Raw genomic sequence first — 14302 nt, 5'->3', positions numbered from 1 at the left:
TTAATGTCATCGTCTCATGTATTATGTGACTCTTGCTATCTCCCATAGCCCTCAATAAATCTATTTGCTGGGAAGCTTAGCTAGAAAACAGAAAATGCAAATTGTCTGAAATGCTACAGCAAAAGACACAAAGTGGGCTCTGGGGTTTATCCATAGAAGACATCACAGCAACACTGCTCCCCTGTGCCTCCATCACCTCCATGGGGACGAGGTGCAGTGCGGACAGCAGGGCTGAGCAATCTCACAGTGACAGCAGACAGAAATGGGCAAGCGCTGCAAGGCCGTCAGTGGCTGTTTGTCCTTGCAAGTTTGGTGGGGCAAGAAGCCCTGCTGCTCGAAATAAGAAGACATGGAAGCATCCTATCATTTATCAGCCAAAGGGGGAAGAAAACATAATTTCAACCTAGAAACTCTGATGACCCTCAAAGCAACATGAAGAAAGAGAAACTGAGTTATGTCCTGCATCCTCCCAAACACAGGCAGGGCAGCAGGAGGATGACTCAGGCACCTCTGCCACCGCTGTACCATGTCCCAAAACCCAGGGCAGAGCTCACATCAGCATGAGCCCTGAGCCCTCAGCACCCCACGCTGCTGAGGAAGAGCTGGCTTGGCAATGCTGGCTCAGCTTCAGCTAGCAGCAACGGCAGCACAGGCAATTAAGAGATAATTCACCAGGCACACGACATAAAAAATAGGATATCATTAAGATACCAAAGGTTGAAAGGAAGCTGAGAAGTGAAGTGTTGGTAGGGAAATAAAGCTTATGCCTGTTATCTCTGCAGCACTTTGATACTTGAAAAGAATAAGACACATGACATAATTAACCACAACAAACTTCCTCTGTTCTGCTGCTGCTATCAACTAATGCTCAGGGAAAACAGTAAGGCAACGGAGCTGCCTGAGCTGCATCAGCATGCTGCAGGGATAGCAGCCTGCTCGCAGGAAACCCAACCAAGAACTGAAGTCTGAGAAGGATCAAGAAGCAGCAGAGCTGGCACAGGGTACCACTGCTCTACGCAGTGCTCCTGTGGTCTCCTAGAAAACACGGACAAATGCACGCAAGTATTTCAGAGCAGTACCGTCAGTCTCCACAAGTCCATTCACGTCACTGTGATGAATGACATTGAGCACAGCTATAAATTTAGCAAAAACACTTAATTTCACTTGCTGCCAGCCCTTCACTGCATCTAGCCATAAAGTCATATGGAAGAAGGAAAAGAAGAGTTTAAACACCGCAGGGTTGTTTCTCTACAATCAGTACAGAAATCTGTTGTTGATGCTATTTTGTTTGTCGCCAGAAAGGCAAAATTCAGCTTGGGCTAACTGAGAGATCACAGCTGAGCCTTTTTTCTCCAAAGCACACTCCACACGTACGCATCGGCGTCGACCCATTTCAAAGAAATCTGTATTTTTAGAAGTCAAACACAAAGCTCAACCCCAGCGCACACATCTGCTGCGGCTCCACGGCTCCCAGCCGCCAGCATCCGTGTGGATGTTTGTCCTCCCCACGAGCCTCATTTCATGCTGGTGCTGCATGCACACAGCTCGTTCCCCAAAAATAAGTCTCTGTGTCACACCCCCAGCAGCACCTGCCAGGCGAGCGCTGCCGTGGCTCCCGGCGCTCTGCCCGTCCTCATTTGCTGACCTTTCTGCAGCCACTTTGGCCTCGTCCCGTACTTACGGCCCCAAACCTCTCCCTCCCCCACCCACAACGTTCTCCTGCAACTCCTTTGGTTCCTTCCACGCCATTTTCCATTCTTTCCCTATAGAAGGGTGTACATTTATAAACAGAACAAACAAACTCACGCCCTGTTTAAGGGCTTGCTACACAAGATTCTAACGAGATTCCGTGCTCGTTTTCACTTTTCTATGACCGGGGACAAACACCCCTGTGAGCCAGCAGCACGGCCATGGGGGCAGGCAGCTCCAGAGGGAGCTGGGCCAGCGTGTGCAGCTCTGTGCCACAAGCTCTGCCGGGAGTTTCATTGGAAAGACAGTGCTCTGCAGAGAAGTGATCACCAGCCCCTCACTCCAGCCCTACGAGGAGCCAACTGATCCCCAGCTTCTTGTCCAAATCACCAATCTGCAGTTTCATTCGGAGCTGCAGACAGCACAGCATCTGCCAGCACGCTGAGCCACCCCACTAACTTTTTCCAGCGTCACTCTGAGCCGTAACAACTCGCTATCAAACTGCCAAACTCGCAGCGCTCGCTGCGTTCTGCGAATCCAGCTGTCAGCTTTCCCAAGTGCCTCCGCAGTCCCAACTCTTTCGGTGCCAACAAACTTTTCACAGATGCACATAATTTCACCAAACACATATGCTGTATGTATGGCACATGAAGTCAATTAACAAGTTTATTTACTGCACTGAAGGATGACACAACAGCACAACAAAAACCTCTTGCAGACAGCAAGCGCGTTCACCTTCTCCTCCCTACAATGCTACATGCTCACAAGTAGTTTAAAGGAGTTTTGAAGTCAAAGAGTGCTTTGAGTACTCCCCAAAAAAAGGCATGAGCTCCTTCACGCGCCTCATCACCACATCCTTCTCTCCAAAACTCCTTCAGCACCGCTGATCCCCAGCACGCCGACATACGCGTACAGCACGTTCAATCTGCAAGTCCACAAGCCCAAAGCACGCACTGGGGAAAATATATTCCCTTGTAAAAGGAAAAACAAGAGCCGAGTACAAAACAACAGCACGTACCTTTTAACTGGTCAGCCACCACGCTCTGACCGACCCGCTCCGTCACTTTGCCATCCTCCATTTCATAACGGTCGTCCAGATATTTCGCAGTAGCTTCCGAAATATGGACTTTCCCAGCCACCCCCAGCTGCTCCATCAGATTGGCCAGGTTGACGTCGTTGGACCACACGTCGAACTTGAACCTCCTCATTCCCAGGATGCCGCACAGCACCGTCCCGGTGTGGACGCCGACTCTCATGTTGACCATTTCTTTTTTCTCCTGGCAAAACTGCTCAATGGCTTTGATCATGCCCAAGCCCATCTCGATGCAGCAGTAAGCATGGTCGGCCCGTGGCTCCGGGCAGCCGGCCACGCAGTAATAGCAGTCCCCCAGCGTGCTGATCTTCTCACACTTAGTGTCCTCGCACAGGCGGTCGAAGCGCCCAAAGAGGTCGTTGAGGAGCCCCACCAGAGCGTGGGCAGATTTATTGGCGCTCATCTTAGTGAAGCCAACAATGTCTGCGAACAGAATGCTCACCTGCTCTATCTGCTGCATTTTAAAAGGCCGGAATATTATGGGGGTTTTCTGGATGGAGGGCTTCTTCTTTCTGTTCTTGGGGCTCGAGGTGGAATGACGTTTGATGGAGTTCTCGCTCTCATCATCGCCCTGCTTCATTAAGTCATCTGCTATTATTCTGGGCATAACAGAGTGAATCATCCTCTCTTTCAGGGCTTTTTCCACTTCCAAGTCTTTCCCGTGCATGATGGACTGCCCCACCTTCAGGAACGTGCTTCTGGACCTGACTTCGGACATGATAAATAAATGAATGCCGATGGCGTGGATGCAGATGTGAAGGAAGGCTTTGCTCAACAGCTCCCAGTAAACCACGCCACCTCCGAGCGGCGTGAAGCAGTTCTCATCGCGGAAGCGATACCCAAAGGTCTCAAAGAGGACCGAGTAGGACAGCCCCAGAAACAAGCTCAGATACAGGGGTAAGTGCATCACCGTGTAGAGCAACAGGAGCACTTCAACACACATGGAGAAGCTGCCCACCTGCGACAGGCAGGTGTCTGCGGGAGCGGCCGGGGCCGTCCGGTTGGACACATCACCGCTCCCCGACAGGGGATCCAGGGCCTGGAACTGCGGGGCCAGCGTCAGGGCGAACACCAGGAGCGTGAGCGTCAGCGAAGTCCACACGTAACGACGGGCGTAGGCCTTGGTGAACGTGAAGGCAAAGAAGGCCAGGCACACCAAGAGGAAGCACAGGGCCGGCACCATGAACACCATCCGCTTCTCCCTCATGTGCACGCCGAAGTAGATGCCCCAGAGCAGGCAGGCCACGCCGATGTAGAAGAGGGCGTAGCGGAAGCGGCGCTGGGTCTGCGGGAAGCAGCGCTCCATGCACGCCTCCTCCAGGTTGGTGGAGTCGAACTTGGGGTCCCACCACCGGGACGAGGCTCTCTCGAAGAGCTGCGGCAGTTTCTTCTGCCGGCGCGGGCCGGGCCCGCCGCCTCCGCCCGCCCGCCGGGCGCCCCCCGACTCCCCGGAGCTGCAGCTGGACGAGATGCTGTACTTGCAGCGCTTGGCCGAGGCGCAGCCCTGCTGCTGCCGCGGGTTGATCCTCACCGTCACGCTGTTGCTGTCCCCGCTGGAGTCGCAGCTCACCTCGGTGCTGTGGTGATGCAGCAGCTGCTGGTGCGGCGGGGAAGCCATGTTGTCGGTCCCTCCCGAGGAGCTCCTCCGCGTCGGATCCTTCGGGGCCGGGAGCGCGGAGGGCCGCCGAGACCGCCGCTCAGTTTCCCGCCCCGGGCAGCGCCGCAGGGCTCCGCCGCCGGCCGGGCAGGGCACGCAGCGCCGGGGGCCGCGGGCAGCCCCGCATAGTCCCGCCGCCTCGCGCGCCTCCGGGCGCCCCGCGGGGCCGCCGCCCGCCGCCCGCCGCCGGGGCGGGGCGGGACGGACGGCCGCTCAGCGCCGCGGAGGGGCCGCCGGGCCCCCGCCGGGAGGGGCGCGCTCCTCCATGTCGGCCGCCGCCGGTTCCTCTCCGCGCCAACGGCCGCCGTGCGGGCAGCGCTCCCCTCGCGGCCGGGCCGGCCCCCGCCGCTCCCCCCCCTTCCCCCCGCGCCCTTACTCCGCCGCGCCGCCTCCGCCCGCCGGGACTGCCCCACCGGCCGCCCCCCGCCGCCGGGCCTCGGGCCCCGCAGCCGCGCGTTCCTGGCGCCGCGGGCGGCGAGCGAGCGCCTCTGGGCGGACCCTCCGCCGCCGCGGGGCCGCCGCCGCGCTCCCCTCCCGCGGGGTGGTGCCGGCGCCGGGAGCCGCGGAGCGGAGCGGAGCGGGAGGAGGAGGAGGAGGAGGAGGAGGCGGCGGGCGGGGACGCTCGCTCAGGCGCGGCGGAGCGCGGCGCGGGCGGACACCGCCTTCCGCCGGCGGCTGTCACGGGCTGCGGGCGGCGCGCGGGGCTCCGCGGGGCCGCGCCGAGCTAACGGGGCGGGGAAGGCGCGCGGCGCAGCCCTACGGCCCGCCCGCCGTCCTGCCTGCCGCTATCGGGGCCGCGCCCCGCGCCGCGCTATCTCTTCCTCCCAGGCGCTGCCCTCCGCCCCGTCCCGCACGGCCCCGCGCCGCTCCTGGCTCGGCCGTGCTCCGCTTCCTCGGGACCGCGCGGCGCAGGGACCGCAGCCTGCGCTCGTCCTTAATACGGAGCCGAGCGACGGTGCGGAACGTGCCGCGTTCTTTTGGAACGTGTTCTCGTCTCCTGACGCGCTCGGCCGCCGAGGCGATCCATAACCGAGCAGCCCCGTCGCTAGCGGTCGTTGTTTTGTTTCGGCTGTGGCGCCGCCGTCCCGTCCCGGCTCAGCCGAGCTGGGCGCTGTCGCTTGCGGCCTGCCTCGGGCTCCCCTGGGAGCGGCCGTCGATTCGCCCAAACGAGCTTTCAGTACTTCGTGAAGGAATCCTGAAGTGTGCGGGGAGGAAGAAGGGAACTCGGGAATCATTAGAGCCCGAACGGTTGCTGAGTGCCTCAGGGTGTCATTAAGAAGAACGGGGTGGGTGTTCTTCCAGGTAGAGACGTGAGTTTTCCCTCTGGCACGAACCAAGTCGTGACTTCGCTCTGTTCCCTTGTTAAGTAAAGCATTGGTTGTGCAAAGTGTAGGAAAAGCTGACACTATTGTATCTTAGTACTGAAACGTGGGCTTTAATTCAACATCCAAAGTGTAGAATAGTTGTCATTCAGGTTGGAGAAGGCCTCTCAGATCCCCAGGTCCAACCCCAGCCCACCCCCCCATGCCCACATCCCCACAGTTCTGGAGCACCTCCATGGACGGTGACCCCATCACTCCTGTGCAGCAGTGCCACTGCAGCACCGCTCTTTCTGAGCAGGAACATTTCCTAACGCCCAACCTGAACTGCCCAGGCACAGCTTGCAACCTCCCATCCTATCGCTGTTACCCAGGAGCAGAGGCCGACCTCCACCTCACCGCAACCTCCTCTCAGAAGGTACAGAAGGTGATAAGGTCTCCCCTGAGCCTCAAGCAGACTGTTCAATCCCATTTGCTGAGCTGCTCCCCATAGTGCTGCTGCTCCCCACCCCTCACATCTCTGTTGCCCTCCTCTGGAAGGTTCCTGCTTGCACTGTGAGCTGCGCACAAAGGCAGGGCAGCTCGAGCACGTTTACCCTGTACACATGAAGAGGAGACTCAGAAGCAACAGAAATGTGTCTTGTTCCCGTTGTGCTCCATAAAGTAGGACTCTGTGTGTGCTGAGAACAAACAATCACATCAAAGATGCTGCGTACATCACAAGGTTTAACCGGAGTGACCCACATGATCCCAGGTTTTGGTTACTTGCTGCTCAGAGACTGCTTTTGATCTCCACTAATTAAGTCATCTCCTCTTTCCCAGCTTTCACATGCTGGCTTGGAGGACAGTGAGATGGGATAAAGTGGGACCGACGAGACACCGGGCTGGTCCAACCCCACTGGGGAGCTTCAGGATCACCCTGTGTCCTCTGCCCCAAGGAAGCTCAGGTGTCTGAGTAAATTTCTTTTAAACCCATGCCACTGAATCCATGTATTTAGTCTATAGGATTCAGTTTACTTCCCTTCTCAGAGGCACAGCTTTGTCAGCTCTTCTGATGAGCTTTTGTTTGACATTCATAATATTGTACTTCGCTGCTTATCTGGTGGAGCTGTGCGGAACTGTTCGGGGGGGCTCTGAAATGTGGCAGCCCACATGATGCTTTTTTAGGCTTCGCAAGCCGCCTCCACGAGGCACAGAACACGGATGGGAACCGCCGCCAGAACAACACCGGTACGAATGCCTGCCGTGGTGTAGCTGTGCTCTTCAGGAGTTTGTGCTTTTGTTGTATGCTGGCGCAGGGAAACTTACAGCCTGGAAGAAAGGCAGCACCATGGATGTAGACTGTTCATCTCATCTGGCTCTGGAAACAGCATAAATACTGAAGGAAAATATGGCAGAACCTGTTCAGTCCATGCAGAGACAGTAATGCTCAAGGGAGAGGAAGAGATGCCCCTTCCCCGCTGTCCCACGGTAACAGAGAGCAGCATTCGCCCTCTAACAGACTTCTGCTCAGCATCACTGCTGAGCTTCTTCTGGACAACCTCTGGGTTATGGGGAAAAAAACAGACATTTCTGACTTGTGCTTACAGATGAGCAGCTAAACAGTAGGCAGTGTTTTGGATGATTGTCACTCCTCTTAAATTCAGATTCACCGTGATGCTCGCCTCACTTTTCCATGAAAGCAGAGTGCAGGGCTCACCTTTGGCATCTTTTCCATGCAGAGCAAAGGAAGCTGAGTAAGTGGTGCATTCTTCTTACTTCCTCACGGTGGGCAGGTTCTTTGTGACTGCTCTGTATTCTCATCCTTCTTCAGAAAGGGCTCAGATTACCCACGTTACCAAAGCAGCTTCGTCTCCCAGATGAGATGCTCTGCTGCGCCGTGCCGGATGCACTGCAGACCCTGCTCACTTAGCAATGTCTGCCGCTGGGACGTGGCTTCCCCTGAAGCTGCCTTTCTGTAAGACGAAGGCAAACTTCAAGTTTATTGCTCGTTCCATTCATAACGAGAAGTTCCCCTGACTTGCCAAGCTGCTGAATCAGCTCGGGCACCTCACCCTTGAGTCAGCAAAGCCCGAAATAGAAACTCGCTCTGTTTCCGAGCACAGGAAGCACCACTGTTGTCTGCAAACACAGCCACATCCAACATGGTTTTTTATAACTCCAGCTCCTCGCTGGAGGAACTTGAATGACATCCTTAAAAACAAAACAAAGCAAAACTGTTTTCTTACTTGCAGTGGGGAAGTTCAGATCGGTATGAATGGAGCTGCACGGGGTGGAAGCTCTGAGGAGCGAGCAGTGGGAGGACAAGTGGCAGGCAGGGAGGCCAGCCAGCATCAACCCCCAGCGTGGCTGCAGCTGTTCCAGATGGTCAGAGCTGGGGACAAGGGACAGCCAGGCCAGAGCAAAGCCCCAGGCCATTGAGGAGTGGTGTCAGAAACTGAGGAGCTAATTGGAGCTCAGCTGTGCAGATGTCCATCCGAGATGCCCTGAGCAGAGCAGAGTCTTTCCCTAGCAGGCCACGACCATAAAAATAGCTAAAAGCAGTGATCGTGACCAACACTTGCATTCAAGGGGTGTGGGCTTACTTAGCTGTAAAGTCATCAGCAGGACTTCCATGAGTAGGTGGCAGGCAGTGAGAAGCCACGTACAACCAGTCTGTATGTGCTGCACTGGGGAGGAGTTTCTATGACTCCAAGTCAGGCCACTGAGAAATATAATCCCAGTGTTAATTCACATGTTTTCCCTTCTCAAGAGGCTGAGCTCATGTTTTACCTTGCAGATGCACCATTAACCATTTCCAGCACACCACAAGACAAAAATGGCAAACAACACCTTTCTGTTATCGCAGCTCGCAAATTTGAACAAGCTGCCATCACAGAATCATCATAGAATCATCACAGAATGGCCTGGGGTGAAAAGGACCACAATGATCATCCAGTTCCAACCCCCTGCTACCAGGGGGTTCCAGTCCACCAGACCAGGCTGCCCAGAGCCACATCCAGCCTGGCCTTGAATGCCTCCAGGGATGGGGCATCCACAGCCTCGTTGGGCAGCCTGTCTTCACTACACGGTTTCTGTGGGAAGAATCCGAATGGATGAAGGAGCTCTGCTGCATGGGAAGGACCTCAGAGGACATATCAGCCATTCACATTCCCAATAGGCAGTTTCCTCTGAGCGTGGCACTCGGGGCAGAATTTTCCTGCATTACTGTGGAAGAAAGGATAGAGATTTGGGGAAAAATATTGTCATTTCTGCAATGCGGTGTGGAACTCAATTCTGTCATTTTCTGTCTTCTGCAACGGCACGACTGCAACTTGCAGCACGTCTTGTGTTTGATGCTTTGGATTATTCGGCTGAAAAGAGGTGGGGAAGAGAACGTGCAAGCACAATTATGGCCTTATGCAATCCTCTTGTGCACACTGCATGGGTTTTGAAGAAAGACCTGCTACAAATCCACCGAAAATCCTAGCTCCGGGCCTGAGTGCCACAGGGAATTACACAGCTTAAACCTCGGTGCAACATTTGCTGTGTGCACTGAGCCCTTTTCTGAGCGCAGGTTTCTGAGGATGAGGGAATCACGACGTGCTGCTGTTCCTAAGCATTCCCATCTCCTCGTATGGCCGCTTCATCCTTCCAATCTCTGAATGTCGCAGTGTATTTTAACTGCAAATCTGTTCTGCTGTGGCGTGGGTGCCAGAATCATGGGGAAAAAAAAACAACGAGAGAGAGAGAGAGAGATCCGTGGCAATTTTCTATATTTATTTTGCCCAGAAAAGATAGGAGAGAGGCACCTGCTCAGCTCTGTGCAGGATTTCATGGGCTGGCTGTGGTCTTCTGGGCACACAGGTGGCATATGATGTCCTCTGCTCCCCTGGGGCAGACAGGTCTATGTGGCAGTGCTGCGTGCTCTGCCAGCCCACAGCGCTGATGAATGCTTATTTCTGTGACCGTTGCTATAGGCAGACATTCCATAAGCTTGGAAAGAGCACATTTCTACTGTCCTGAAACAGTTTATGTTTGCCCAAAACTTCACTTCATTGCTTCTGAAAGCAGAGCAGGTGGGACACAGGTGTCTCTGTGTCCACAGGGCAAGGTGGGAAGAAAATGATGCTGCAAACACGAATGCACAGAGCTTTGGTGCAGATGGTGACCCTTGGATAGGTGAGTTGGGGAGCAATAGGTACTGAACTTATACTGAAAAATGGTGGAGTGAGAAGTTACAGAGTCTGGCAATGACTAACCAGATGCAGGTAGAACCTCAGAATGGGGCCCTAATCCTTTTATAAACAGGGAGCTGGTTAATGGCAGTACTGACAGCCACACGTGATAAGGAATCATCAAATAATCCCCGTGCTCAATGGCACAAACCCAGCTCTGAACGGCACAGTCAGAAAACCCATCACCTCCACAGGCTTTGGGGACACCGAGGGGTTCCTCCAGCCTGCGGCTCTGGGGGCTGCATGGAGGATTTGCACCCACAAGCAAGGCTTGGGCTGCGTTGGCTGGGTCAGGACAGCTGTGCTGATGGCCGAGGGCTCGTGCGCCCTTCAGGCCCTATGCTCCAACTCAGGCTGCCCAGCCCTGCTGTGCTCAGGCTAGTGGTGCTAAGTGGCTTTTTCCTGCCTGCTGATTCCTCCTCTTTCACCCTCCTTCTTTCTGTTTTGGCTCTGTGGAAGAGCAGTGAAAATATCCTGTTCCTCTTTGCAGGCCGTTCAAGTAACACAAATTTATTAAATCTCATTTCGCGATGCCCCAAAGGCACAAAGGGTAACGAGTTCCGTGTTTTAATTTCAGATACCCCTCGTTAGCAGAGGAGGAGTTTCCCATGATCTTCCTGGCCACTGACAGGACTCCAAGGAGAAGCAGGCAGGTGATGGTGACACCTGGACCACGCAAGAAAGAAGTGCACCTCACGTCAGCCCCTGAGCCATGAAGCACTTAATGGAGAACCTCCCTTAGTCAGGATTCTCACTTCCCCTCCTCAAAGCGCCCAGCTCAAATCCCAGGACTGGGCTCATCGCAATGGAGGTGTGCTGGGTTCTCACCAGACGCTCCATCGTGCCCTGTCTCCTCCGTGCAGAGCAAGGAAAGCTCCAGGAGTCTTCTGAGTAAGTGGGAGAGTTGATCCATTGATCAGCGAAACAGCAGGATCAGCTGGACCGAGGTGTCTGAGGGTCTGAAGAGCTGCCTTTAAGCAGCTTTGTGCACACAATAGATTCTGAGCTATCTGAGTTAAAAGGGCAGAATGTCCTCGCTGAGAAATGCAATTTAGAAGCCCGACAGCTTGAAAACAGCTGGAAGGCTTTGGGACTTCCTGGGGAGAAAAAAAAATCACCTCTGGCTCAATGAGACGTGGAGGATTTCAATCCCACAGTGGAAGTTTTTGGAGAAAGTTAGGACTAATGAAAATGGAGGATTACAGTTTCAACTGTTTTGCAATCGTTGGCCTCGGTCCTTCAGACACTTTCACACATGCTTAACTTTAAATGTGTGGTTAGCTTTGCTGACCTGAATGGGATTATTTACACGTGTAGATCTGAGGACATGCGTAAATGTTTACAGAGTGGCGTTCAGACCGTAGCATTTGTCACCAGAAGTGACACCGTGTCAAGGTCTCACCATGGGCTCACAGAGATCCTTCGTGCTGGAAAAAAAACCCACAGTCAAAAGCTGGGAAATCCAGGAATTCCAATTCCTGAGCCCATCTTAAATCTGCTCTCCTGTGAATGGGACCTTTTGTTGTGCCACATCAGGGCGCTGTGCCACCGACTTGATTTGGCTGCTGTTAAACATGCACCCTTGTGCGTTCTGACTCTATAGGAAGATGCTGCGTGCCCAGATCTGAAGGATGTCAGGGCTGGGGGCTGGGAAAGGACACCTGCCCACTGGTGGGGCACGAGGGGTTTCCTCCCTGATGGTTCCCCTCCCTGATGAAAGCAGAGCATCAGAAGTGTTTCTTGGAGCACAGGAGCACGTTCTACCTGCTGTGATGTGATCTGCTGAGAGCCTCCGAAACACCCATAAATCACCTCTGCAAACTGCGCCTCTAACATTTATCGGCTTGTTTCTGTCTGCAAGCCAAAGTGCCATTAGACTGACTCATATTTTGGCATTTTGTGTTTGTATACAACAAGATGATGTTTGCAAGCAATGGGAAAAAAGAAAAGAAAACACAAGGAAACCCTTCTTGGGCAGCACTGCCATCCCTGCAGGCCTGGCCCTGCTCTGCAGTGTCCCCAAGGAGCAGAGCTCAGCACCTGCCTCTTCTTTTCTTTCCCTTTCCCTTTCTTTTCCTCTTCCTTTCCCCTCCCTTTTCTTTTCCCCTCCCCTCCCCTTCCTCTCCCCTCTCTCCTTTCCCTTTCCCTGTCTTTTCCCTTTCAGTTTCCTTTCTTTTCCTTTTTCTTTTCCCTTTCCCTCCCCCTTTCCCTCCCCCTTTCCTTTCTCTTTCCCTCCCCTTTCCCTCTCCTCTCCTCTCCTCTCCTCTCCTCTCCTCTCCTCTCCTCTCCTCTCCTCTCCTCTCCTCTCCTCTCCTCTCCTCTCCTCTCCTCTCCTCTCCTCAGGGCTCAGCCAAACACCAGGCACTGTGGATTGGAGCTGGGAGAAGAGCAGTGTGTGGGGCATGGGAAGGGGGAATGCAGCAGCCACCGAAGCGGAAACTCTCGGATGCAGATGTGTGTGGAAAGCCAAAGAGCTGACAGTTTACTCTTCCTTCCTCCCACAGCAACACAACTGCAATGATTTTTTAATGACAGGTAGGACAGGAGGTGGGCTTCTGGCTGGAAATCCTCTGTCCTGCTGAAAAACACCAGATTTAGGAGCAGCAACCATTAACCACGGCATCGAGAAGCATCGGGCAGCACCCTCACTCCCTGGGTCACCTGCAGGGGATGCTGGCACTGCAGAAGGTCCCCCAGTGACTGCAGGAGCAGATCTGGTGGCTGCTGCCATGCTGCTGTGCTTTTCCTGTTCCTCCCACTGCTACTCCCGCTAATATTAGCAGCACTAATTGCTCGTCGCATACCATGCGTGTGCATGTTAACATTTCAGAACGGCTAATCGTTGCTTTCTGTAATTAAACGGCCACTAATGAACGTGCTGCAGAAGGAGCAGCCTGTTGGGTTGCACCCTGGCTCCCTGCAGGGCGCCCTCGATCCTGCTCTGATGCAAGGCACTGAGCCGCCAGCTCCCCATGCATGGCTGGCTGAGGAAAGGCAGGCACCCTTCCATGGGAAGCCATACCTGGAGAGCCATGGGGCTCCCTTCACTGCAGGGAGAAGTGTTGGCCTCGTGCTCACTGTGAGAAAAATCAACTGAGTTATAGGCGCTGCTCCTTGCCTCTGCAGCATAGAAACAGAAACGACATCAACCTCATTGCAAAAAGCCAATGGTTTGGGCTGGAAGCGGGTGGCCCTTCAGTCCCTTCCAGCATAAACCGTTCTATGATTCTGTGATACTTTCATCCCTGACATGCAGCAATGCTGCAGGGGGTGATGAGGTTACAGGTGTTACTCTTCAACAGGCAAAATACAAAAGTCTGAGGGAAGCTTGTTCTGGATTCCCTCATGCAGGGAGCAGCCCATCAGCTCCACACACATCAGGGCAGGTGAAGGAGACCTCAGGGCACTCCACGGGGCCAACAGGGCAGTGGCACCATCACCTTGTGCTGAGTGCCAGCAGTGCCACTGCTGAGCCCTGGGCTGCAGCACGGCGAGGCTGGGAGCAATGCTCGTGTTTTCCATCCAAGGGATGCGCCAGAGCTGCTGCCAGCACTGCGTCTCAGGGGAATCAGTTTTCATCCTGCCAGGAGCATTAATTTCTCATGATTCACATCTCTAAAGCAGCTTTGGAAAGAAAATGTGCTTTCGCTAGTCAGACCTTCACGCACGTCAAGATGCCACAGTTTTTTCCAGACTTTCCAAAGGAAGCCACTGCTGAGCGAGACATTCCTCCTCCTCCTCCAGCTTTCCTGCAACAACCCTTTCAGATCAGTGAGCTAGACAGATTGTTGGAAGGACACACAGACAGAGCTGGGCAGCAGGTCCCCAGGCAGGTCAGGCACCGACCCAGGCAGTGCTCCAGGGGCAGAAGCCACAGCCATGAAAGATGTTGGCTGCTCACACGCATCCCTGGGCTTTGTGACGGGGACCTATGCTTGGGGGATCCTCTGTGGGTCAGCACTCCTCCTAGCCCCTCGGAAGGAGACACAACCCCCGCTGTCTGCTTTCCTTGCCTACCTCTTCCTCAACCACAACAGTTAGAAAAACTAAGCAGGCACCCATGGGGAGTGAGTTTGGAAAAGATCAGGATTTATTAAACAGGCTGATGTTCAAACTGACAGTTTCATCCAAATGCACATGATCTGGGCATCTACACAGGCCTGTACCCCAGCTATGCCACTCCCAACAGCATCTGCCCAGCACCCTCTCAGGATAGATGCCTGCAGCCCTGGTACTGGGACATAGAGATTTGGGGTTTCGAAGCAGAACACCAAGGTCTCCACACTCCCCTTCCCACAGCTCCCACAGCTCCCCTAACACAGCTGAG

General features: G+C 54.5%; 1 protein-coding gene across 2 annotated transcripts in view; it reads right to left on the bottom strand.

Moving 5' to 3' along the window:
- ADCY9 (adenylate cyclase 9) overlaps positions 1-4552 on the bottom strand; it is a 59532-nt gene extending 54980 nt beyond the window's left edge. For both annotated transcript variants that reach the window (XM_048961736.1, XM_048961737.1), the window contains exon 1: positions 2708-4552. In XM_048961736.1, the coding sequence (XP_048817693.1) occupies positions 2708-4400 (1693 nt within the window). In that variant the 5' untranslated portion in view covers positions 4401-4552. The remainder of the gene's footprint in view (positions 1-2707) is intronic.
- Between the last annotated feature and the right edge of the window lie 9750 nt (positions 4553-14302).

Source organism: Lagopus muta, chromosome 15 (assembly GCF_023343835.1).
Source record: "Lagopus muta isolate bLagMut1 chromosome 15, bLagMut1 primary, whole genome shotgun sequence".
Classification (NCBI taxonomy): Eukaryota; Metazoa; Chordata; class Aves; order Galliformes; family Phasianidae; genus Lagopus; species Lagopus muta.
The sequence above is the reverse complement of the archived record's forward strand: the minus strand, read 5'-3'. Positions and strand labels throughout refer to the sequence as shown.